The following is a 25,143-nucleotide window of genomic DNA, read 5'->3' on the forward strand; positions in this document are numbered from 1 at the left end:
CTAATCTCCTACACTCTATACCTGTCAATGTTGAAGGAAGGACTCTTTGGTGATCTCTGTTACTCTCCTCACTGACCTGCCTTCCATCTGGTACTGTATAGTTGTGTCAGTATTATGATATGCTAATCTGTTGGCAAGGCAAGGAGAAGACCTATTCTACTTACCGGTATGTCCTGCTTGGGTGGGGCGCTTCCCATAGGCATCTGGTTCGCCACTGTGTGAGAACAGAATTCTGTTCTCCCCACTCTCTGCTTTGACAGTAGCTTGTAGGATCTTGCCTGTCTGAAGATAAGAACAGTAAATTCTTACAAAAAATGATCTATTACAATGTGCACCATTAGTTCTGCATGTACCTTACAATGGCATATGTGAAGAAATGTGCCAAATGATTGCCAAGCCAAATCCCTATTTGTCATGTATGTATTTGATTCCTGTCTATTTTTAACTGATTCTAAATGCTCACCAAAATCAGTTTAGATTTGCATATTTTAAGTCAATTAACATATATGCAGAACAGCTTTACAGTGCAATCATAACCATCTCTACCCAGAAGTCCTTTTGAATCCAGTGGGTCTTAATCCCAGGTAGGAAGAGCTAGGATTGTAGACTAAGCCTTCTTTATTTTGTGAGTGAGATGACAATCCCTCTTAGAGCTAACCTGCACAACAAATTTTATATGATTACAGGAAATTAGAGGTTGAGGAGTCATTTGAGGGGCAAATTTGAATGCTGCAGATTACTTGATTTTAACATTAAGAGATTTTAGAAGCAATTACAATAATATAGGCAGAAGCAAATCCTAACAGGTGAATTAAGCCAAAGGTACTGTTTCTGTAGTATTGTTTCCTTTTACCCATTTATGAAGTTAAAACCCTGTGGTTTAGTTGTGAATTGATATAATTCTACAGTTAGGTATGACAGCAATAGTGAACAAGAGAATTCCTCTTACTTTAACATTTGTTGCAGAGATTCTGGGTGAGAGGTCACCTGTGATTTGTGCTTGATCCAAGCTCCCGGAAGGATTACTGATAGATGTGCCCTGGCACAAGAGTACATGTTGTGTGCTGCTTACAGAATTTGTAGAAATGTGCATTCAGCAGCTTCCCTCTCCTGTTTCTAACAAAGCCTCATTGAGACACATAGCAGAAATATTTCTGTAGTTTACCAGTCATCTTTTTGGTTCAAGAGGGGTTCCAAATTCTTTCAAAAGACTGGGGAAAGCAGACCTGGAAAATGTGATAACAGCACAGTGCATATGCGATCACACTGCCCCAACCCTTGAATTCAAAGTTAAGGAAGAGAGTTTTTATGGACACCATATTTCAAATACCTATGAAATGGGAGAAGGCTTAAACAAACATGCTCACATCTATTCATGTCCGCAGTATAAAAGAATGGAGAGAGTGAATGAACATATTCAGATAATCATAGATGTAAGATAGAGAACTTAAGCAACAGGAAATATCAGTTACGTAACTGGAAATGCTGTACTTGCTCCACTGTGCCCTGCACTGTGTGAGAATTATGAATGGGGCTTGACCTTGTACTTTGGTGTGTGTGTGTGCCCAGAAAAGGTCTACTGCAAACAACAACAACAACAACAACAACAAAGCAAAGGTAGCAGCATTGGGGGGACAGACAACAACCAAACAACCAACCAACCAAACTCCAAAACTCACAATTGGCCAATACCTATTTTTAGATCAACCAAAAAGGTCACAAAGTGTGGCAAACTTTTTGAGTTCTGTGTAACTCTTCAAGCAAGATATTATACAAAGCAGGAAGTGAGGGAGATAAGGACACTTAACTCAAGGATGTAATTGCTCTGGCAGATCCACAGCCCTCAGGTAGCTTGGAGAGAATTCTGGGTGAGGTTTCAGAATTTCCAAGTTGCTTCCAAAGTTTTATTACCAGTATTTATTCCTTCCCTAATGAAATAAGGCAGGCACTAACTTGGGTGAGTACCTGCTGAAGACTTGTTGGCTGCTGACATTTTTAGTTTGGTATCTATATTGCCTCGTGGTGGATTTCATTTTATTGTGGTTTTAAATATGTCAAAAGTGTGACTGCTTTATATTATGTTTACATCTGGTATCGCCCAGATGAAGAATGGTACATGAGTATTTAAAATAAATACATGTACAAAGGTCACTTTCAGGAATCCTACAAGGCAGCTGATTTGTTTCCCAACATCACATTCCCAGCTCTGCATCACTGAGGTGTATTTAGGCTGCAAACATCTCTAAACCCTCTTATGTTTCTGCCTCTTCAAAAATGCAAATAGCTCTTTCTATACATGAGAGTCCCATGGGCTGCAAGAAGATCAAACCTATCCATTCTCAAAGAAATCAGCCCTGAGTGCTCACTAGAAGGACAGATCCTGAAGTTGAGGCTCCAGTACTTTGGCCACCTCATGAGAAGAGAAGACTCCCTAGAAAAGACCCTGATGTTGGGAAAGATGGAGGGCACAAGGAGAAGGGGACGACAGAGGATGAGATGGTTGGACAGTGTTCTCGAAGCTACTAACATGAGTTTGGCCAAACTGCGAGAGGCAGTGAAGGATAGGCGTGCCTGGCGTGCTCTGGTCCATGGGGTCACGAAGAGTCGGACACGACTGAACGACTGAACAACAACAACATACATGTGCACCGCGCCCTCCTTTCCTTCATTTAATGGTATATGTATATGACTTTCTCCAAGCTTTTTTGGGTATCTCATTGAAACATGAGGTATTCCCCAATATACCCTAACCCAGGCTTCCTCAAACTCGGCCCTCCAGATGTTTTTAAACTACAATTCCCATCATCCCTGACCACTGGTCCTGCTAGCTAGGAATCATGGGAGTTGTATGCCAAAAACATCTGGAGGGCCGAGTTTGAGAAAGCCTGCCCTAACCCTTCACTCCCATTGCGAAAACCATATTGGACTATTAACCAGCAATTTACCTGACATTAGGAAGGGCAACCCAATATCCTGTAACCTCAGAGCTATATTCAGTTCTTTCTCTACCACCACCCTACACACAATTAACTTCACTCAAAGGGGAGAGCGATAATAAGCCCCCTCCCTCTTGTACACGTCCCCTTTCCTGCAGCATCCCCTCTCCCCTATTGAGCAGTGAAACATCTGCAGTAGTAGCGAGTATGTTGTACTTATTTAGACTTTCACATTATTTGGAACCCTGGAAAGATGAGGTTTCTAAATAGGCCAGGGAGTCTATCCAAGAGCAGCAGACTCTATTCAGCAGAAACTCAGCTCCCAACAGGTAGCAGGGTGCCGGAATAGGGTAAAGTAGAGGGACAACCTAGGTGTCATTATGGTTTTGACCCTAGATTGGCAACATAGTTATGAGTGTTGTGCTTAGAGCCGGACTGGAATTTCCAACAACACTATGTTTGAGAAGATCATTTCCTACATGTTCCATTTATGCTTTGTATAGACGACTCCTGTGGAAGGTACATATGCTGCCATACTTCCAATTTTCCATAGGCTACATTCCTTTTTGTACTGAGAATAATTTTATATACAGTCATGGAAACTCTAGAAGATGTGCGTTTTGAGGTGACTAGTACAGTGGATGCTCAGGTTTCAGACGTAATCCGTGACGGAGGCACGTCCGCAACCCGCAGCGTTCGTATCCAATTTAGTGCTTTTGCGCATGCACGAATGCCAAAACCCAGAAATAACCCATTCCAGTACTTCCGGGTTTGGCGCAGAGCGCAACCTGAAAAGACGTAACCCGCAGCGGCCATAACATGAGGTATGACTGTATATGCAGAGCTGCTTTGATGAATCATGGCCCACATCCAGGCAATACTCCCAATCTCCTGGAATTGAGACATTGTACCAGACGGGCTTCAGATACTGCCCGTGTAAAGCAAAAGGAAAGGTTTGCCCGACAACTTATTTTCCTTTAGCTTCCATCTGCCATCTTCGTTGGCAGCTCTTGTGGAATGTACTTTAAATAACTGAGATGCTTGCTGCTCCAGAAGAATTCACTGACGTACATTTAGAAACATTATTAAACTTGTCCTCAGAACTCCAAGTGACCTAGTTAAGTTGAAATGACTCTCTTGTGGCCTAATCTTCAGTAACTAGGCAGAAAACCCCTGTCCAGTTTGATCATCAGCAGAGGGGGAAAGGATGAAGAACCTCCGTCCTCAATCTAATTCGTTTACTTTGTTTTCTTACCACCCTTTTAAATACCGGTACTTCCACTTGCCACTTCTCTTCTCCCACAGGGGAGGCCATTGCTGTGTGCCAAACCATTGCAGCCTAATGTTTTCGTGTTGTTGTCCTGTATTTTTTCAGACCTGATGATCCTCCCTAATAAAATTCTCCACCTGGTGCAGAAAAAACCTTTCATGCAACTGTCCTTTTATTGAAAAGCTTCCTTCTTGCCTTGCTTCTTGTTTGGTGTGCCTGGAAGTTTAGTGAATTGCCCTTTAATTAGTACATTACTATTCCTTGTGCCTGGAAGTAACGTGCATAAAAATTGGTGGTGGATTTTGGCCATGGGCAAGGGTGTTGTTAGATAATATAACACTTTATCAGGTGCCATCTAGAGCCATCGTTTTAATTCTGCTTTTAGCTGATTGTTGAAAAGCACTGCCCTTGGCTTGATCTTCCAACTTCCTAGATCTTTAACTATTGGTGGTCAAGTTCAAACTGTCACATCAATCATTACATCTTTTTGTTTTCTTCTCTTTCAGGGCCAGTTTTGTGACTATTGTGATGCCGCTGATCCCAACAAAGCTCACCCACCAACCAATGCTATAGATGGGACAGAGCGCTGGTGGCAAAGTCCTTCTCTCTCCTTAGGTTTAAAGTATGATGTGGTCAACATTACTTTAGATCTAGGACAGGCAAGTACGGGTGTTGCTTTCCATGTTGTTGACTTTGACATTTTCCTTTGTCTGTTGTCTATGCATGGCCCAAAGTATAATGGGAGCTGTTCCATGTTAGAAGAGCTAACTGCCAGTCTCTTTTTGCTCACACATCTCAGGACAAAACCCATTTTGATGTAACGAGATATGCATGCCTATAAGATTCCAGATTGAGTAACTCTGAATTATTTTTGGGTGCTGAGCTCAACAAGACTTCTTTCAACTTCCTTCCCCTACTAGTAGGCCATTGGAGATTCCACTCTATAATCAAGGAGCTCTGGGTCACAGTGTCTGACCTCAGTTATCAGTCCTTGATATGAGGTTATCAATTAAGTTGTGTCCATGGCATTGATAAAATTGTTATGCTAGTTAAACATATTCAAAATAGCACTTGTATTGAGATTATGAAACTTTATCGATGAGACAGGTGACTAATCTCTTTAAAGGGGGACTGCTAGTTGACTAAAAACCTTTAACCATACTTCTTCTCTATTTTCTAAATTATGTTTTAGGCCAAATAAATAATAGAATTGTAGTCCAATGCCCTGCAATGCAGGAAATCCTGCCCACAACCACCAACCTTCTGCTTAAGAGCCAGACACACTGACCCAATGTGCCACAGGAGGGCTTTATGTAATTGAATAGTGTGGTTACTCTGTTCTAAATTACCAATGAAATGGATGCAGACAGAAAATTAGTTGCTGCTACTTTGTTGTTCCATCAGTAGATGATATTGTTCAATAATTCAAATGCTGAAGGCTTCACTAGATCAGAATGATTTACTGCGGGGATTTCCTGCAGCTTCAGAAGCTCCAGGGTGCATGCAAGCTCCCACTACCCACAAGACTGCTTTGTTCAACTGAGGTAGGGGCAGCTCTCTGCAGGCATTATGGGATCCCAGCTTGTCCATAGAGTTATCTATCTTTCACCTGAAAGAGAAGACCTGTCCCCCCCCCCCCAATGCTCCTTCCTTCTAGGAAGGTGTAGGAAAACATCACTTGTCCCCAGTGTGGTATCTTTGTGATATTAGCAGCCGTTAAATAAATCACCACACTCATTTTTCAGACCTAACTTCATGTTTAACAACCAACACGCTTCATATTAAGGAAAGAGGCAAAATTCTGTGGTGTTAAACGGATCCAAAAGCAGAGAGTTGAGAATGACTGTAAGCATATGGGAATGGGCAACAACTAATTCAGCTGCTATCAAGAAACCTAACTGAGTTCCTGAGGAACTGGTTGTTGATGCACACAGCTAAAGCAGTGCCTTCTTAACTCCTTCCTTCCTAGACTGCGGAAACAAACCATAGAGTGATTGGCTTAGCATTAAGTGAGAACCAGAACTTGTGATTTGTTTTCTCAAACAAACCATGAATGGGAAGGCAAAAACGATCCTTGGCTTCCAATTATGATTTCTTTGGAGAGAAAGTAGTGTAGGTTCACACGTAATGTTCAGCTGGCCACATTCTAGTTTATTTCCCTACTCTAGGAGGAGGCAGTGGTTGAACTGTCTGTGTAGCAGCCCACAGCTCTCACACAGTTTAATTTCTCTAACCATGGGTTGTGGCCAGTGTTAGGTGTGATTGAGGCCAGTGAACAGATGTCATGAGCTGGCTGTGGATGACAATTCTTAGGGTGAAGTGTCTTTCACTATCAATCTGATTTAGGATCAGTAGTTTTGTTGTCTGCTGTACAAGCCCATGAGTCTTTGCTGAGGTATCTAAGGCCAAGCAACAACAACTGGTAAGCATAGTAACAAGTGTGCTTAACAATATACTTTGGAAGCTTTGTAAACCAGTGTATTCCCAATACACATAAATTCTATAGAAATATTGACAGCCAAGAAAGCATTTCCTGTCTTTCAGTGTACTTTCACTATAAGAAAGCAAATACCAAAAGATGTTGTTCCACACTGCTCCACTCACCCATTAAAAAGAGCTAAAATCTTACACTGATTAGGTAAGTAGGAAGGAAGTCACTGAGAGCAAATAGGAGGAACATGTCATTTGAAAAGTGTTTGATTTTGTTTGCAGTGGCTTTCCTCTCATTGTGCATATTAAATGACTGATTTATAATGGAGCTAATGAATACCAGCAATGCAATCACAATGTTTTCCCCTTAGCATGGGGGAAGTGAAAAAAGGCAGGCTGGCACAGCTAAATTCAGTAATCTGGATAAACTCCAAACCCAGCATGGACTCAAACAGCACAGCAGGGGCAGTTTGACCAACAGTAGCAACAGCTAAGAAAGAAATTTGGACTTTAATATCCAGTCCATTATCCCTCTTGCTGTAGCTTTGGGACATGGGTAGCCAATGTGGTGCTCTCTAGATGATGTTGGACTGCAAACTCACCATTGCTTTTTTTCCTAGGCAATGCACCTCCCTCAGAAGACCCACCCCAGAGCCCTAGGAGGATCTCTCTGGGCTGGGTGGTGGGGGTCCTCCTCATGTGCCAGGGGCTTGTTGAGGCTTCTCAGGTGAGGCCAGGGGAGCCTTCTGCACCTCAGCTGAACACCTTAAGGAGACCTGCCCCCTCTGGCTTGCATGAGCTGGAGCAGCTGAGAGGGAGAGAGGCTTCCTTGTCTCAACTGGACACCTTAATGAGCTCCCCTCCTCCACTTCTCTGGCTTGCGCTTTCCATCAGCTGTTGGCTAGGAGGCTGAAGAGCCTCAGCAAAGCCCTGCTGCATCTCTGGCTTATGAAGAGACCCTCTCTAGACCCATAGAGTACGTCCCCTTAGGGGTCTGGGGAGGGTCTCCTCGTGAGCTGGGGCTTTGTTGAGGCTTGTCAGGTTAGGTCTACTCCCGGCACACAGCTGAGAGGTCCTGGAATGCCTTTCTGGCGTGTTCTGGCTGAAAAAAGCCCCCCCCCCCCCCGACCAGTGGCCATACTCACTGGAAGTTGGAGTCCAGCAACATCTAAAGGCACCACATTGTCTCCTCTGGGGAAAGTGTACATGTTGTTGACTTTGTTGTCCTGTGTTTCTCTGAATTTCTATGGTGCGTTATTGGATTACTTAGATATTTTATGCATTAACTATTGAAATATTGTTGTCTATTTATTGGCTGAATTGCCATTATGAAAATGGCATGATTCTGAACCGTGTGATTTATTGTTCAGATATTTGTTTTATTGTGTTTATGTTGATAGTAATTTTGCAAACTTTGCATTGGTTGTGTTGTAATTTTTTGTCAGATGCTTTAGACTTGTATTCAGAAGGAAAAGCAGAGGTCTTGCACCTCAGGCCTTGAGACTTAATGTGGCCCTCCAGGCTCCTCCGCCTGGTTCTCAGAACCCACACCCCAGGCCACACACCCTCCCTCCAGGCCACACCCTTCGCCAGCCCTGCGTTAAACTCTCCTTGAGTGTTTTACTCTGGCTGGAATGTGTCCCTGAACTCTGAAAATGCTTATTGCTTGCCTGCATGGAAGACAGAGGATGTGTGCAGAAACTAGACTATTTTACAAAGGTAAAATTTGCATTAATTGCCCCACCCACTTATGCCTCTGGCCCCATGTGGTTCTTGGAAGGTTGCCCAGAAGTGACTGCAGCCCTCATACTGAAAAAGGTTCCCACCCTTGCCCTAGATAAAAGAACTGGGTACACATACAAGCACATGCACAGATGTATGTACTCATATCCACTCACTCACTCACTCACTCACTCATATAATATGGAAAGGGCAGTGTAGCACAAAAAACGTGGAGGAAATAAATACTTTGAAATATTTTAAAGGATGTGAGAAAGAAGTAGGTGAAATTAGCACTAGAGGCCGTTGATTTAAGTTACAGTTAATTTTTGGGAAATGTCCCAATTATCAGAGCAATTACCGTAAGTAAAGGAATGTACTGCTGAGGGAGGTTGTGGGATCTGCTTCTGAGATTTTTTTTTTTAATAAGCATCTTGGAGATCCTTCAGATATAGGCTATTTGTTCTGTGTCTTGTAGGTTAGATTAAATATCCTGATGAGTCCCTTCCAGATATATAATTCTTGTGTGTTTTAAAAGGTTATAGATTCTTGTATCTCACACTGATAAGAGCTGAGAATATATGGTTTTATTTGTGAGGTGGGGTTGCCTTTTGTTGTTTTCCCCTATAATATATTTAGAATACTTTACAACTTGATTGTGTGTCTATTGGTTGCTTGCATTCACTTCATTACTCTTGCCACGTGCAGACTGCAATATTTTAACAGTTTTTCAAATCTCTGGGGTTATACAATGTCAGTATGGACTTCACGACAATACATTTTAAGAAAACAGTCTCATGTTCATATTGTATGGTGTACCTCCTTTCACTGCCTTCTGGAATGCTTGCTTCTTCAGCAGATCATATCCCCAAACTTGCATTTCCCAAGCAGGTGGGTATTTGTAAGGGAGAAACAGGTGGTGGGCTTTGTGTGTTCAACTTCCCATCCTTCCTTATTATCCTCTTTAAATGCCTCCAAAACTATTTTCATCTGAAGAAGTGTGCATGCACACGAAAGCTCATACCAGGAACAAACTCAGTTGGTCTCTAAGGTGCTACTAGAAAGAATTTTCGATTTTGTTTTGACTATGGCAGACCAACACGGCTACCCACCTGTAACTTCCTCTTGCTGGTTTTATTTGAAATCTTCCCACTCTGGGAAGGTGCTTTAGGAGATAACTTTCAAGGAAAATCAGCTGATTTAGGGAAGGATTAAGCACCACCTCCTGTTTCTCAGTCCTCTCCTGATAACCTCTCTCTCTCTCTCTCTCTCTCTCTCTCTCACACACACACACACACACACACACACACTTACTTACAGGTGGGTAGCCGTTGGGAAGTTGTGTTGGTCTGCCATAGTCTGCCATAGTCAAAACAAAAATAAAATAAAATAAAATATGAGCTTTCGTGTGTATCCGTTTCAGTGTATCTGAAGAAGTGTGCATGCACACGAAAGCTCATACCAAGAACAAACTTAGTTGGTCTCTAAGGTGCTACTGGAAAGAATTTTTTATTTTATTTTGTTTTGACACACACACACAAACACACACACACAATTACTTAGCATTTTGAGGCAATGAGGCAAAGATGGGGTTTGGCACACCATCTTAGCTTCACAATGCTACAGTCCACTCTAAGAACATTGTTCTTAATGAATGAAATTGCTTCAGCGAAGACATTGCAGCTGCTTTCGTGGGCGATTCAGGTCTCTGCTTGTCTCCAGATCAAGGAAACGTTTTTTTCCTGACTTAGTTTTCCTTTTCTCAGATCTCCATCTTACATGAACTGTATGGACCTGGGGCATCTTGAAAACGGCTACTTTACCTCCTTTACTGTTGCAATAGTAGCCTATAAACTGCATGTTGATTATCACAGATCTATGGATTTTTCCTAAATGTTGAAATATGTGGGGTACATTCAATACCTTAAATAGATTCCTTTCTTGAACACCAGTTCAAAGCCTTCCCATTTGGGAGGGAGGCCTTTCCCCCCATTTCATGTTAGCCTAGTATGTATTCCATATGAACTAGCCAGGAGCTCACAAGTGGGACGTGATCATTTTTAGGATAGTTATTGGCCTCCTATTTTGCTTTTATTGCATTGCAAAGATAACGTAAGTGCTGCTTAGCAGACAGACATAGACATGCAAATGACCTTTAACTAAAAAACCCTTAAGCAAATGGTACAATGCTTCAAAGACCATAATGAATCTGTTGCAAGATCTATTGATAACATGGACTTTAACATTACTCATTGCTTGGCAAACCTCATAGGTTTCCTTTTTACATTAGTTCTGCTTTTTTTTCATAGATAATGAGATAATGAGTTTTCTTTGTAGTTGTGGCGCTTTCCCCACAACCACAACATATAGTTTATCAAACCATATATTTGAAATTTTAACTGGTAGTGGTTGGTTGGTTGGTTGGTTGTGCCCCCTCATGCGATGGATCAGTCAATTTCAAGCAGTGAATGCAAGAAGTAGGATATCTGGAGATTTATGAGCAAATGTAGGGTTGGCTTATAACGGGGTTACCATATGCGTGGAATTTTCTGGGCATATCTGGAATATTGCAGTCAGAAGCAGTGTATGGGCGGAAATTGGGGGGAAATCAAAAACTTCATTTTTACTTTGCAATTTTGCTAAAAAAGCTCAACAACTTTGCCACAACTTTTTTGTCTGAATTTTCACTTTTAGAAATATGACAACGCAAGATTACCCGTATAAGCGGCACATGGCTAAAGTAAATGAATCCATTTAGAAAATGTCCCCCACAGCCAGGAATACAGTATAGTTTCCTCTTTTACTTAGCCATGATGAGACCCATGGCTGTGAACCTAAGGTTACCAAGCAGTCAGCCACCCACCCAGCTGCTGACCAGAGCCAAATATGTGTCTTTAGACCATATCCTAGGACCTTCTATATAGTTTGCCTTGTATTTGTGCCACCAACACTTTTTATGCCACTGAAAAACCTTTAAAAAGCATTTAGCTGGATATGGTAAATTGTGGCTGGGCTTGTGTGTATTGATTTCTGCTTGTTTATTTACATTTCTATTTTTTAAAATAAATAATTTTTTAAAATAAAAATAAGATTTTATTAAAGCTTTTTTCATAATATGACAACATTAAAGAAAATAGTCTAAATAGAAACAAACACCGAGAGAAAGAAAATAAAACGAGTCCTCTCTGAAAGGTGGCTCTTAACCCTTGTCTCACATAGAAAATGGTAGACCATCGCAGCTCTCACCTGGGAGCTTTCATTTATTTCACATAAATCTTATAAATAATGAAATGGCCATGCGACGTGGCCCAGAATCTAAAAACTTTAAAGTGGCTTGATAAGTTAAGCATGTGTGGTTTAAGATTAATTTGAACATTTCATTTTGAATAACTGCATACCAGATGTCAGAAGCTTTATTCTTTCCTGAAAGATTAATGCGTCAACTTCTTTTAATAGAAATTGCTGTATATACAACCAGGAAAGTCAAATGCTGTTAATCTGTTTGTCTTTATGTACTATACATAAGGACAATGCCTATTTGTTTAATATGACTGTTTCGTTATGGCTGATTTTCTAAATAAAGGGATCAAAACTATCATCATGTGGCTTCCGGTTTGGTGCCGGATAATGGCGGAGTGGAGCTGAATCAGCTCCAGTCCCCGGGGGGTTTTAGGGGTCTCCTTGTCTGCGCCAAGGGCCCCTTAAAGCCACGGGAAGAGCATCCCGTGGACCGCGGCCTCGTGGGTCCCAGACGTGCCGTCTCTGCTCTTGATTGACCCTCGTAAGGGGGGGAAATCAAGCGAGCGGAGTTACCGACACGGGACTGAAGAGGCGGATGCACCCCCCCGGGAGATCAAAGCAGCAATTCTGCCAGACCTGAGCACCAAGCTTTTCCTGCTAACTTCAAAGAAAAAAGAGGAACCCCGGCTGCTGTAAGTACGGGACTAATTGGATTTACATTTGAATAATTGGCAACCGGGAGGGATGATAAAAGGAAGCCCGTCCCTCTCCTTTGTTGTGCAGAGGAGGTAATTAAGCTTCAAGCGGCTGCAGCTGCATCACTAGACACAATGTTGCTACGAAGCATTTTGACAGAGAAGATGGATTAAATCCCAATTTGAGGGATTGAAGATTTTGGAAATATCTCTTCTGTGGCTTTTGGAATTATTTTTGGCACCCTGTCTCAGGGAAAATGGCGTTGGAAAACTAATACGCAAGATGGAAAATTACTGACATTTGACACCCTTTGTTTTCTCCAACCATGCTTGCTTTCGCTTTTAAACTGATTCTAGATCCGGGTATTACCCAGGAACAAAGAACAATCCTTCTGCAATTGGAGTTTGTGAATCGGAAAATGAACTGGTTAGGACGTAATTTCAAAGAAATCTGTTGTGGAGCAGGAGAGACCAGCCAGATTTGGGAGAATTTTGATAATTTGGAAGCAGATTTCTCCAGGGAACTGGGGGAGGTGCTGGAGAAATGGGACGAATTGATTCAGCAACCCCAGGTAAATGGACGGCCCTGGTGCAGTGAGAAACACAGGGCTGATGTTTTGACTGGAGCTACGAGATTCAGTCTCTGGAGTGGGAGTCCAGAGATGAAGATGAGAAGATTTTTGAAGACACAAGTGGAAGGAAACCAAAATTGCGAAATGGAGTTGCTGGGAGAGGAGAGCTGGTGCCTCTTGAGGCGCCCAAGGAGGAGATTTATAAATTTTAAGATGATACTGAACAAGGACAACAGAGGGAAATGTAAAGATGAATGGTGGGGGGGCATGGGAGAGAGCAGAAAAATGGTGAGAAGGGGAATAGGGTGAAAATGATAAAAATTGAATTAGGATGGATTTATGGTACCCTGAAGATAGTGTGTTAAGATTTTAGGATTTTGATGTTAAGTTTTAAGATTTTGATGTTACGATTTTGGGAATTTGGAATTAGTGAAGAGATATGTAACCGATTAATAGCAGCAGCTCAAGTGAAAAGAAATATAAGATTGATGTAAGAATTATTTCATGATACTATAAGATGTTAAGTTTTTATGATATTACAAAAGGTTGGATAATGAATTGTAATGTTAAAAATGGATGTTACCAAAGTATATTAGTATTGAAGGCAGAGGAGGGAAAGCGGGGGAGGTCCCTTTAGAAGATTAGAAACTAGATTTTGTTAAGTAGTAAGAGATAGATTGGTGTTCCAGTTTAGGTATGTATTGGTTTTGGTTTTGTTTTAATTGTTTTCTTTGTCGATTGTGTTTATGTAATGTGTTTTTTATTGTGTTAATGTTGGGGTTTATGTTATGTTATGTTTTTCTCTTGTCTTATTGGAAAATAATAAAAATCTTATAAAAAAAACAAAAAACAAAACTATCATCATGTGTAGCACAATCTAAGCATGTTTATTCAGAAATAGCTTCAAGTGAATTCAGTGAGACTCTCTACTAGTATGCTAAAGATATGTTCTGTATTTCAAGGCAAACAGGGAGACCGTCTAACTTTTTAAAGAAGATTTCAACAACTTGTAAGCACTGAAAGGTATATAAGAAAATTGCTGTGTTTGGACTTAAGATTGGCTTAATAAATAAGCCAATTCTAAACAAACCTCATATGCCAGCATACACTCTCTTTGCTTCTCCCTTCACTCAACCTAGCAAACAAGGCAGGAAGCCTGCACTTGGCTACATTCAAACCAAGGAACTCTGATTAATGGCAACAATAAACCATGGTTTCATATACTGGCTTGTTTGGCACCATCAACCATAGTTTCCTGATTTGGAAGCAATAATTTACTATGGACTTTCTTGTTTGATCACCCACAGGGAATATCAAAAAAAGCTGCATGTAGAAGAGTAAGACTTGCTCATAACTTAATTTATTAAACTGAAATATGATAGTCCAAATGTGGCCAGTGCTTATGCTCCTTCTCCATTCTTTATGTTCAGATAATCAAATTAATATAATATTTTCAGATATTGTGTTTCTGTGGCACACGAATACTAACCACAGTATCAAAAGTCCTTTGGATGAACCTTAGCTGGAGCCAAAAAAGATGAAGTCAGAATTGTTTGAGTGCCACAGGCAATGCTTACAAGCATCTTTCTATTTGAGAGCAGTATGAACTTAATAATAACAATGAATCATTGTGATTCATAAGTAAGTTGGTTAAAAATTCTTAAGGTGGTGTGTATTTGGATCGATTGAATCCATGATATAACCAAATAATTTGCAGAAGGACACATATTTTCCCAACTGCCTATCTTATGAGGAAGATTGAGAATACATGCATTTCTGTGTGATATAATTAGGCAATAGTATACTAATGCCAATTGTGTGATGACCATATTTGTAAAGCTCTTTGAAGCATTATTTAACTTCACTTCTATTCTTTAACGGTAATCCTTACAACAATCCTGTAAGGTACACCAGTATTTCCTCCATTTTTAGATGCCACAACTGAGGTGGAAAGACAGTATGGCTTTCCTAGGGCTTTTAGTGAGATTCTAACCAGAAGCTCCCTTATTCATAGCTCAGTTTCTTGGCTACTATGCTAGATATATATTTCATGAACAGTATTGTTGCACTCCACCTCAGTCTCTTGAGCTGTGTGAGATTCCAGGGGTTCCAGGCACTTACCCAGGGTTTGTGTTACTTTCAGAATGAGGTACAGCAGAGACTGTTGTGTCTTTATGATATATGGCTTACTTACACACACATATATATACAACCTGAGCCTATGATGGAGGAGTTCACAACATTAACATCCCAAGAGGGCCTTGCTTCCCCCATATCCGCAGCCTTGGATTCCAACAGAAGTCAAACATTGCTTTGACCCTCTGGCTTCTCAGCCTGTTGCTTTTCTGTTTCTAGCTTCTAGCTCACATCACTCAAGTCTCATTTCTGGCCTTTTGTCTTTCTAACTACCTGCCAGATGAAGGGGGGGCACCCATTTGCCCTCTGGTGCTGAGCCACTTTTTTGTTCTTATAATGGCCTATTACCTAGGCCAGGGTGGCCCAATTTTTCATACCAAGTGGTCCACAAGAGTACTTTGACACAGAACCAACAGGCCGCACACACACTGCCTTGTTGCATTTGATGGGGGGGGGCAAGGCCAAAATTTGACATGTCCCCAGGTCTTGAGCTGCCTTCCTAAAGCCAGTTAAGTGAGGACTAGCTCCCACCCCCCCATATGACAAGGCAGTGTTGTGGCCCATGGGTTCCATGTCAAAGTACTCTTGTGGCCCACTTGGTATGAAAATTTGAACTACAAATTGCTCTTAGTAGCTGTAAGAATGAATCTTCTGTCATTCACTTTTTAAAATCTCTCTTTGAACTGTACCATGTCTTGTTGCTAATGATTGCTTTGTCGGCGCCTTGCCAGAATACAGCTCTATTCATTTGGGAAGTTGGTACCAAGAAACATCAGTGCTCGAAGGCCTGGGACAGGCCTACTGACTCTTCTTCATAAAGTGTAGGCTTCAGCTTTGTTAATTACTGCATTCTCTTTGATGTTAAAGAAATAAATAGGCCAAGCCTCCACACACTGTTCCAAGTAAAATACCACTAATATGAACATTGACAGAAGAGTTAGGAAGACTGAACCCTATGGGTATAGTGTAAAAATTGCTTACTCTAGATCCGCTCCAGTGAAGTTGCATTCATTGTAGTTCTGGCACCATAGTTCTACTTTGTCTTCATGACTAAATTGTTGTAGTTATCATTGTTTCATGGCAATGGAATTTCCCATACTCTTAAATTTGTCAGTCACTATTTTGCCCAAGGCAACCCAAAGTAATTTACAGTTAATTACCTCTGCTGTTTAAAGTGTGTTTGAAACATCCAGTTAGTTGAGCACTGAACAACATTGGTCCAGACCAAAACAGTGTTGAACCCGCATCACCCCCAGCCAGCTTGATTAATAGTCAGAACAAACATGAACATAGGCATGATATTGTTTGGTTACTAATATCAGACATTAAATGGTAAATTCCACCGGAGACACAACCTCACCAGCCCTATCGTTTTCTAGCAGAAATAACAGGATTACCTTTCTCTTTGTACAATTTAGTATATTTTAATGTTTCTCTACATGTTATTTTATTACCAGTTCTTTCACGTGGCCTATGTCCTCATCAAATTTGCAAATTCTCCTCGTCCAGATCTGTGGGTATTAGAAAGATCAACAGACTTTGGAAAAACTTATATGCCATGGCAATATTTTGCTTGTGAGTACCAGTTTTTAAAACTCTTGTAACTTTTTATTTTGACAATAGCAACTATTTCCTGCTGGGTGTTTAACTTCTAAGAAGGAATTCATGAACAAGTCTCTCTCCCCCACCCCCAAATACCTCTAGCTAAGTTAAATATCACTTGCTAATGGACTGATTCATCAGGCTGCAGACTTCCCACTCTCATTTCCTTCACCAGTAAGTAAAGAAGGAAATATTTCACTTTCTGTTTTAATAAGCCCCAGCCTCCTGTTATGCCCAAGCTTTAGAAACCGTGGTTAATCCTATCGAGCCAAACATGTACTGTATATATCAATAGATTTTAGCAAGCATGCTGAATGCTACATAGGCTGAGACGAAAAGTTTGTAGTTTAATGCTCACTTGAGGCAAACTTAAGACCAGATTCTGTCAGTGCCTATTGCACATTGTGTCTCAAGGTTTAAAAACAACCAATGAGGTGGATTAGACACCCCAATATTGGGAAAGAGGTGATAGTTTCCTGTTAAATGGGGCATACAAGACCTGCTCTTCCCTTGCCCCTTTCTCAGACTCACCGAAACACTCAGACTTAACGTGTCACAGGACTATCTGGCATAACTTTGTGAGAACAGTAAAGAGTCTTGGGAAGTCAAGGAGCAGGATCTGAGTTACCAGGATTCTCTCCTTTTTAGATTCAGTGGTTTATATTATTTTCTATGTAACCGGTGGAATAATGTTCTGAAAGTCAGGAACTGCACACAGTGATTTATTTATTTTTGTTAGATTCTAAGCAAGGCTGTTGGGAACGTTTTGGGAAGGAAGCGAATGCCCGTGTTAGAAAAGATGATGATGTCATTTGCACTACAGAATATTCTCGGATTGTGCCTTTAGAAAATGGAGAGGTAAGTTCAGGGCAGCGGGTCGGGGGGGGGGGGAACAGGACGGGATGACAGCAATAATAACACTTAGCATTTACACAGTTTTGCATGAAAGTACTTCAAATGTACCTCAGTAATAGTATCATAACAAAACTATAAGGCAGATCAGTACTAGTAAATAGGTTTTTAGTCACCAGTGGCCATTCTCTCTTCTGTCTGTAACCACCATTGAAACTCACTTCACTTGTCTACCTCCCTGTTCCACTCCAGGACTCTGATACAAGTTAGATTGGTGAACGGGTTGATCTGAAGATGAGCACTCTTGAATTACACTCCACTCTTCCAAAGACATATAGAACACTTGCTCCCACCAGATATCCACCTCCTCTATGTTTCTTGGTCCACCACAAGTGCCACTACTGACAACTGCCCTAGTTACTGGTGCTTTTTGCTTTCCTTTCTGGCCACCACGTTCTAAAAATGATAAGTCATTTTGTAGGCTATAAAACTACAAACAGACACCTTGGTCTTGAATTAGCTAGCAATCATTGATACAGATAATCTCTTTCCCCCTATTGGTAGAACTTACTGTGCTTACAGGCATGGATAAATATTCCATTTGGCTCCTAAAATAGTATAGTTCCAAGAACTGGGTTCTGAGTTAGTGGAGCTGATTATTATTCTACAATGAGCTCTTGTTAAAAAGGGCTTTGAAGAGTTTTCTTTAATCTTTAGAAAAACCTGGTCTGGCTTATGGGGAAATTCCACAACTACATTTTGTATTTTCTTTCTATCATAATGAGAGAATAATTAAAAACCTTATTTGCTGCCGGCAATCCCTTATGTCATGGATCCTTGTGCTACAACTAAAAATAATAATTCATTTTCGCCAAATCCTTCAGTATTTACACATCTTTTAACAACATAGCTGATTGTTAGGGGTGTACAAATAACTAGTATTGATATTTGCAATAATTCTAAGTGCTTTAAAGTACATTAAATGTTCAACCATTTAATCTAGTTTATCTACCAGACATAAAGTTTATTTCAATTAGATAGTTAATATTGGAGATGCCTTCATTTCACAAATGGGACAAGGTTATTTATCCTTTGTGAGAAGCTGTGACTGTTGACTATCTTAATAGATTGAGAGCCTAGGCAATTGTTGCCTTTAGAATACAGTGGTACCTTGGTTCTTGAACTTAATCTGTTCCGGGAGTCCTTTCGACTCCCGAAACCATTCGAAAACCAAAGCTCGGCTTCCAATTGGCTGCAGGAGTTTCCTGCACTCAATCGGAAGCCGTGTTGGATGTTTGGCTTCTGAAAAACGTTTGCAAACTAGAACACTTACTTCCGGGTTTGTGGCGTTCGGGAGCCGATTTTTTCGGGAGCCAAGCTGTTTGAGTACCAAGGTACCACTGTACTTAGTCTTTTATACAGTGGTACCTTTGGTTATGAACTTAATTCATTCCAGAGGTCTGTTCCTAACCTGAGGTACCACTTTAGCTAATGGGGCTTCCTGCTGCTGCCACACGATTTCTGTTCTCATCCTGAGGTAAAGTTCTTAACCCGAGGTACTAATTCCAGGTTAGCGGGGTCTGTAACCTGAAGTGTTTGTAACCCAAGGTGTTTGTAACCCGAGGTACCGCTGTACATGTGTAATTCATGGCTTAAGACCCATTTTTCTTTGATTTGCTGTTGTAAACCGTTTTGGAATATGATTGAAGGGTGGTGTAAAATACACTATGGTTATGTTGCTCCACTGATTAAAGGCTCATTGATCCATTGGAGGCTTCTGTTAGATGAAAGGGAAGAGATGACTTTCACTGATTCTCCCTTCTCTCCGCAGCCCTTGTCCCCAAATCTGTTAAAGAGGGCTCATTTGAAACATTATGGTTGATAGCTCAGGGCTGCAACATTCCCCCAAATCATCATCAAAGCAGGATGGTGTTTTGCTGTCCCCACTCCGCCTTCTCATTCCAGGCCTGACTGTTAGTAAGCCCCACTGATTTCACTTCTGAGAGGATATGTCTAGGCTTGTGCTGCAAGTTACTTAAGTGTTTCTACAATGAAACCTATTGCAATTCCTTTGCGTGGACAGGTGGAGTCCCCCAAACCCCAGGCGACCCCTGAGCGGAATAATGACACAAGACAACGTGCTATGGGATTAAAATACGCCACAACTTTATTAAGATTCAGATGTAGGGAGACTTTGGCTCAGGCATTGGACGTTTATCCTTCCCAGCCCCCAGCCGGGGATCTAGGAAACTTCAGGGTTATCCAGAATGTGTGGGGATTGGGCTGGCTCTGGAGAACATATGTTCAAGCAGAGAGCCTGCCCCCCGTTCGCCGTCACTGGAGGGGGAGGGCAATGACAACTTCTTGGCATATGGTCAGTGCCTCCCCTCTAGACCCCTTTAATGGGAACCCTGGTATCGCAGCCGCACTTGGGGTGTGGGGTCTGTGCCCCACGCCCCCCCCCCCATTTAGGAAGATGACTAAAGGATTCCGCCCAAGGCCTGAACCTGCCAAAGTTGTGACATTTTGTTACGGGAAAGGCAAAACCTGCCAATGCAGTGAAATTCCTTTCCGGCCCTTCAACAGCGGCCTTGACATAGCAGCACCTGCATACCTGTGGAGAAGAGGTTAACCTGCAAAATTAAGAGTTAATTGAGGGAGTGGAGGGTGGGAGAAGCTCTGGAGCCCGACTGCCATTTCCCCAGGTAAGCTACGCCTTCTATTGTGTGGGCTGGATGGTCCCTCCCCTTACCTGGCCAATCCCCCTGGCAACGCCTCCCCCAGGCGGGAATGGACGCTGGCTGAGGTAGGCGGGGACCACAGGTATCCAGCCTGGGGAAGGTGATGCCAGCCCGAACAGGCAGGAGCCGCACTGGGGTCCAAAGGGGGCTGTGCACGACCACACAAAAGTTGCTCCCCATTTAATGTGGGGAACGGTCATTCTCACTTACCTAGTCTGGCTGTATTATGTGACCACCAATTGCCTATGTCTACGTTTGCATTTAGCTGTGCTTGTAGTGGGTGGCATTATACTAATTCTAACACCATTTCATTGGAATCCATTCACCTTTTGAAACAATGCCCACCCTTGAAATAATGGTTGCAATAATGGACCAGGGGCCCAGTTTGCTTATTCATGTCCTAGATATTTATAAGTTGCTTTCTATTAATTTGTCCATGTTTTAAAACTGATCTTTCTCTGTCTCATTTTAGATTGTGATATCCTTGGTAAACGGTCGTCCAGGAGCAAATAACTTCACCCATTCTCCTATACTTAGAGAATTTACTAAAGCAACAAATATTCGTTTACATTTCCTCAGAACCAATACCCTTCTTGGCCACTTGATATCTAAAGCTCAACGGGATCCTACAGTGACGCGCAGAGTGAGTAAATGTTATGTTTTGACAGGGAGGAATCATAGGATTGTAGAGTTGGAAGGGACCTCGAGGGTCATCTGGTCCAACCCCCTGCAATGCAGGAATCTCAACTAAAACAACCATGACAGATGGCCATCCAAACTCTGCTTAAAAACAAGAAGGACCGATGGTCTAACTCTGCAAAGGCACCTTCCTACTTACGTTGTGCCCTTTAAATGTTGCTGGATTGCAACTAGCATCATCCCTGGCCATGATCATACTGGTTGGTACTGAAGGGAGTTGTTATTCAGCAATATTGTACCATGTTGGCTACCTCTGGTCTAAAGCCGCTATTTACGCCAGTTGCATTCATATTTAAGGATTTCTGGAAAAAGTGGGATGCATATTGTAAATTTCTTCAGGGAATTTGGATCCAGGAAGATGCAGAAAAATGGTCTAAGCAGAGTATGATTTTATCACTATGACCTTTATCAAGCAGGTTGTTTCACAGAGTTCTACTAGAATCTTTTATAGTTACTACATAAAAAGAGTGTGACTCCTAAATAAAACCTGGTTTTGAATTACTCCAGATTCTCATGTGCTAGAACTGCTAGGGAAACATGGAGTAGGCTTTTAATCATTACACATATGTGAAGCAGAATTTGTAAGATAAAATAATTCCCCTGCAGATGCAACCTTTTGCCTTTCCTGGTCACTGAGGATAAGGTAGCAAACTTGATTTCTTTATTGGCCTTCTTCCTTCCACTCTACATCAGTACTGCTCAGGTAGGGTGGAGAATCTTTCTCTCTCTTTCTTAAATGTACACAGAAGTTATTATAACTATTGACTGAGTATGGCTTTATCTGCCATACATGGGCTGGTGGCAGGGAGTGGTGCTCAGATAACATACTTTTATGCTCTCTGGACACCATATGGATTAGTAGTGCTTGCAAATGACTAGAAGCCCAATCCTATGCATATTTATTCAGAAATAAATCCACATATGCACAATTGCAGCCGTGCAGTGCACTCCTGTGAATGTCTACTCAGAAGTAAGACTCAACTGAGCACTGCAAGATAAGTAAGTTCCTATAGACTGCAGCCTTAATCTTAACCCCTGCATTGTTATATTGGAACAGACATGCACTGAATAAGGCTAATGACTAAACAGTTCTGGAAAATGACTAACAATTTTGAGTTTCTGAGACAACTATACATTATTTTGGGCCCCTGGTCAGTGACATGAATAGTGAGTGGAAATTATCTTTTTTGCATCCCCACTGTACTAAATTGCTGTAATGCTTACTCTGTGTCTTGGATTCCTGCTGTTTAAGTCAATAGATAGTTGACCAAATTGAAACCATGGAGCATGGGACTTAACATAATTCTGAGATCTTCGGCTTTGATCTGCATAGCTCTGTACCCTTTTGACATTATGGAGAAACACTTGTTATTGCATAGGTGCTGTATGAAGCCTCAGAAACCACTGTATGGCTGGCTACACATGAAAATAAGTATGTGTTGCACCTCTTCCTAAGTGCTCAAAGAATTGTTGGATCTGTCTGTCTGTCTGGAGAGACAATGGAGTGCACCTCTGGGGGTGAAGTCAAACCACTGCGTTAGCAGCACCAAACTGATCTCCCTGGGGTGCAAGCCCAAATTACAGGACCCCCCTCTTGGCCTTGTTGATGTGGTCTAAAGGAAAGCAGAGCAATATGTTTCATAGCAGCTTGGCTGCAGGAGTTGATACAAGGTGCCATCCAACTATCTTAGGGAGTTTACTCATTTTCTTCTCCTGAAGGTATCCTGCAAGGCAGCAGAAGTTTAGGACCAGCATTTTCCTTCTCCTAGAGGGGCTACCTTCCCAGTTGATGAGCTCCATCAGCCCCTCACTTCCCTCTACAGCACACGTAGAGACCACCTTCTTGACTGTTGGACTCAGTATTGGTCTTGTCCACTCAATCTGCCAGAGCCTGCCTTCATATGCAGGGGAAGCCCCTAACTTACCGAGGGTTTGAGACCCTTCAGCTACCCTGATCTGGTTTAGTCATATGCTAATCTAATCATCCTTACAATGCCTTTTAAAAAGATAATAATATAAAGATGAAGTGTTGAACCATAGTTGTTTGCCTAAAGACAGCCAATGGATTTGTGGGTGATCAGAAAGGTTCGAAAAAGCTACTTCAACTCATGGCTGTATACTTGTATTACTGCATCTGCTTCCATAGTACTGTTGCGCTAAGGTTTTGCTGGTGGGTTCCCTATGAAAGAACAGAGTGCTTGACGAGATGGGCCTTTGACCTGATCAAGCAGGGCTCTCCCAATCCTCTTAGCTCTCCCTTCTTCAGCCATGATTATAACTTTCTGTTCTAGAGCTGCCCATTCTATTTTTCACTTCCCTTTTTATCTTCTGCCCCTCAGCCCATATCAATCAATAAATAACCAAAATATGTTTAAAATACAAATTTTAGTGGAGAAGAAGTTTATCAAGGTCAGAAATTCATGGTAGGGGGAATTATTGGTGGTCATATATATATATTTCACTAGCAAGTTTATAACATCTGGGGTCTAGAATTCATAATCTTTGAGAGAACACCCTGAGGACAAGCTCTGCCAGCTACTTATCTGCAAATTTTGTTTCTGTCTAGTATTACTACAGCATAAAAGACATCAGTGTTGGTGGACAGTGTGTGTGTAATGGACATGCAGATATCTGTGATGCCGAAAGTGACATAAATTCATACAGGTAAGGATACAACAGTACGACCAAAACCATTGTGCTTTCAAAACGGTTGTTTTGTGGCTGTACAATGATGGCATCATTTTCAGGTTTTTCTTCTATAACTTCAGAATTTATTTAAGGCATCTTTAGCACTTTACTGTTTCTAAGGTGGAAATTAATCCCAGTGTCAGAAAATGGGTTATTATGAGATCCTGGTTCCCTCAGAGAGCTACGGTTCTCAGAGTTCCTTGAGAAGAGGGATTGAACCACTCTGGGAATAGTAACTCTCTTAACCCTTAACAAACTACATTCCCCAGGATTCTTTGGGAATGATTGTTAAAGTGTTGTAACAGTGCTTTAAATGTATGGTAATGCATTTTTTGTATTATTTTACATTGTTAATCATCTTGAGATGTCTTCATATAAGGCGGTTTGGAATAATAATAATAATAATAATAATACTTCAACCCCATGGCTGTTATAAAGGATTCAAGTTTAATTTTGAAGAGACTACTGATACATTCTGTGAGTTAGGTTTGTGCGCACATCACATTAGAGTGTGAAAAATACAAAAAAAAGAGAATCATTGAAAGCTGGGGGAAATCAAATGACAATTACTTGTATAATGTATATCCAGGTACCAATGTAAATGTCAGCATAACACTTGTGGAGAAACCTGTAATCATTGCTGCCCTGGATACAACCAGAAACAATGGCAACCTGCAACAACCAGCAGTACAAACGCTTGTGAACGTAAGTTTAGAGTCTGAATGTGATTATTTGGTGGGGAGGGAAAGGTGCTTTGAATATACATAATATAATTTCCCTATGTATTATTGCCTCACATGTTGAAATAATTCAGTCCAGCCATTTAAATTAGGGCCCTTCCAGACCAAGGCAGATTATTATCTGTCTCTGCCCCTGTGGACCAACTTTGACAGGTGGGCAAAATAGCCAACCTGTCAACCACCTTATGCCATTCTGACATCAAATGACTGGCAAGTGAATTGTCTCATCCACTTGCCGAAGTCCCTTTCACAACACTTCCCAAGTGCTTGACAGCCAGCTAGCTGTGGGTGCTTGGGAAACACATCACAAACTAAGGACTGGCAAAGCTGCTTTCTGGATGCGAATTGGAACATGTTTTGCAACTGAGTTGGAGAGCCACATTGGGAGCACTCAACTGTGGACATGTGCCATGGATGTGGCATAGAACAAAAGACTGAGGAAAATCAATGTGCAAACATTTCAGGCCAAGCGGCCTATATTGCGAAGCTTGAAAGTGACAAACATTGCAAAAACCTTTGAAAGAAACTAGGCATGTCAGACCAAACAGTACCTGAATCCCGCATGAGTAATATGGAAGAAAAATCTCTTTTATGCAACAGATAGGCTGTGAATAAGTAAATAATATGACATCATCCTATATTGTTAAGCGCTCCAGTGCAACCATGCAGGTTTGGTATCTCCAGGTCATGCTTGGATGCTGAAGTGATTGACTCCCTGCCCTTCTTCCCATCTGCTCTGATTTGGAACAATGTCAAGGCCAGATGTCTGGCAAAAAATTGGTTGAGATAGTCCTTGCTTCTTCAGAAGCAATTTTGGCCCCAT

At 41.5% G+C, this 25,143-nt stretch overlaps 1 protein-coding gene across 1 annotated transcript in view; it reads left to right on the top strand.

Annotated features, from left to right (window-relative positions):
* The window catches only part of LAMA3 (laminin subunit alpha 3), a 140,038-nt gene that overhangs the window by 1,583 nt on the left and 113,312 nt on the right, over positions 1-25,143 (top strand). Inside the window, exons 2-7 of the mRNA XM_033155046.1 lie at positions 4,713-4,865; positions 16,456-16,573; positions 17,340-17,458; positions 20,666-20,836; positions 23,459-23,556; positions 24,170-24,285. Coding sequence (XP_033010937.1) covers positions 4,713-4,865; positions 16,456-16,573; positions 17,340-17,458; positions 20,666-20,836; positions 23,459-23,556; positions 24,170-24,285 — 775 coding nt within the window. The remainder of the gene's footprint in view (positions 1-4,712; positions 4,866-16,455; positions 16,574-17,339; positions 17,459-20,665; positions 20,837-23,458; positions 23,557-24,169; positions 24,286-25,143) is intronic.

Source organism: Lacerta agilis, chromosome 7 (assembly GCF_009819535.1).
Source record: "Lacerta agilis isolate rLacAgi1 chromosome 7, rLacAgi1.pri, whole genome shotgun sequence".
NCBI classification, from domain to species: Eukaryota; Metazoa; Chordata; class Lepidosauria; order Squamata; family Lacertidae; genus Lacerta; species Lacerta agilis.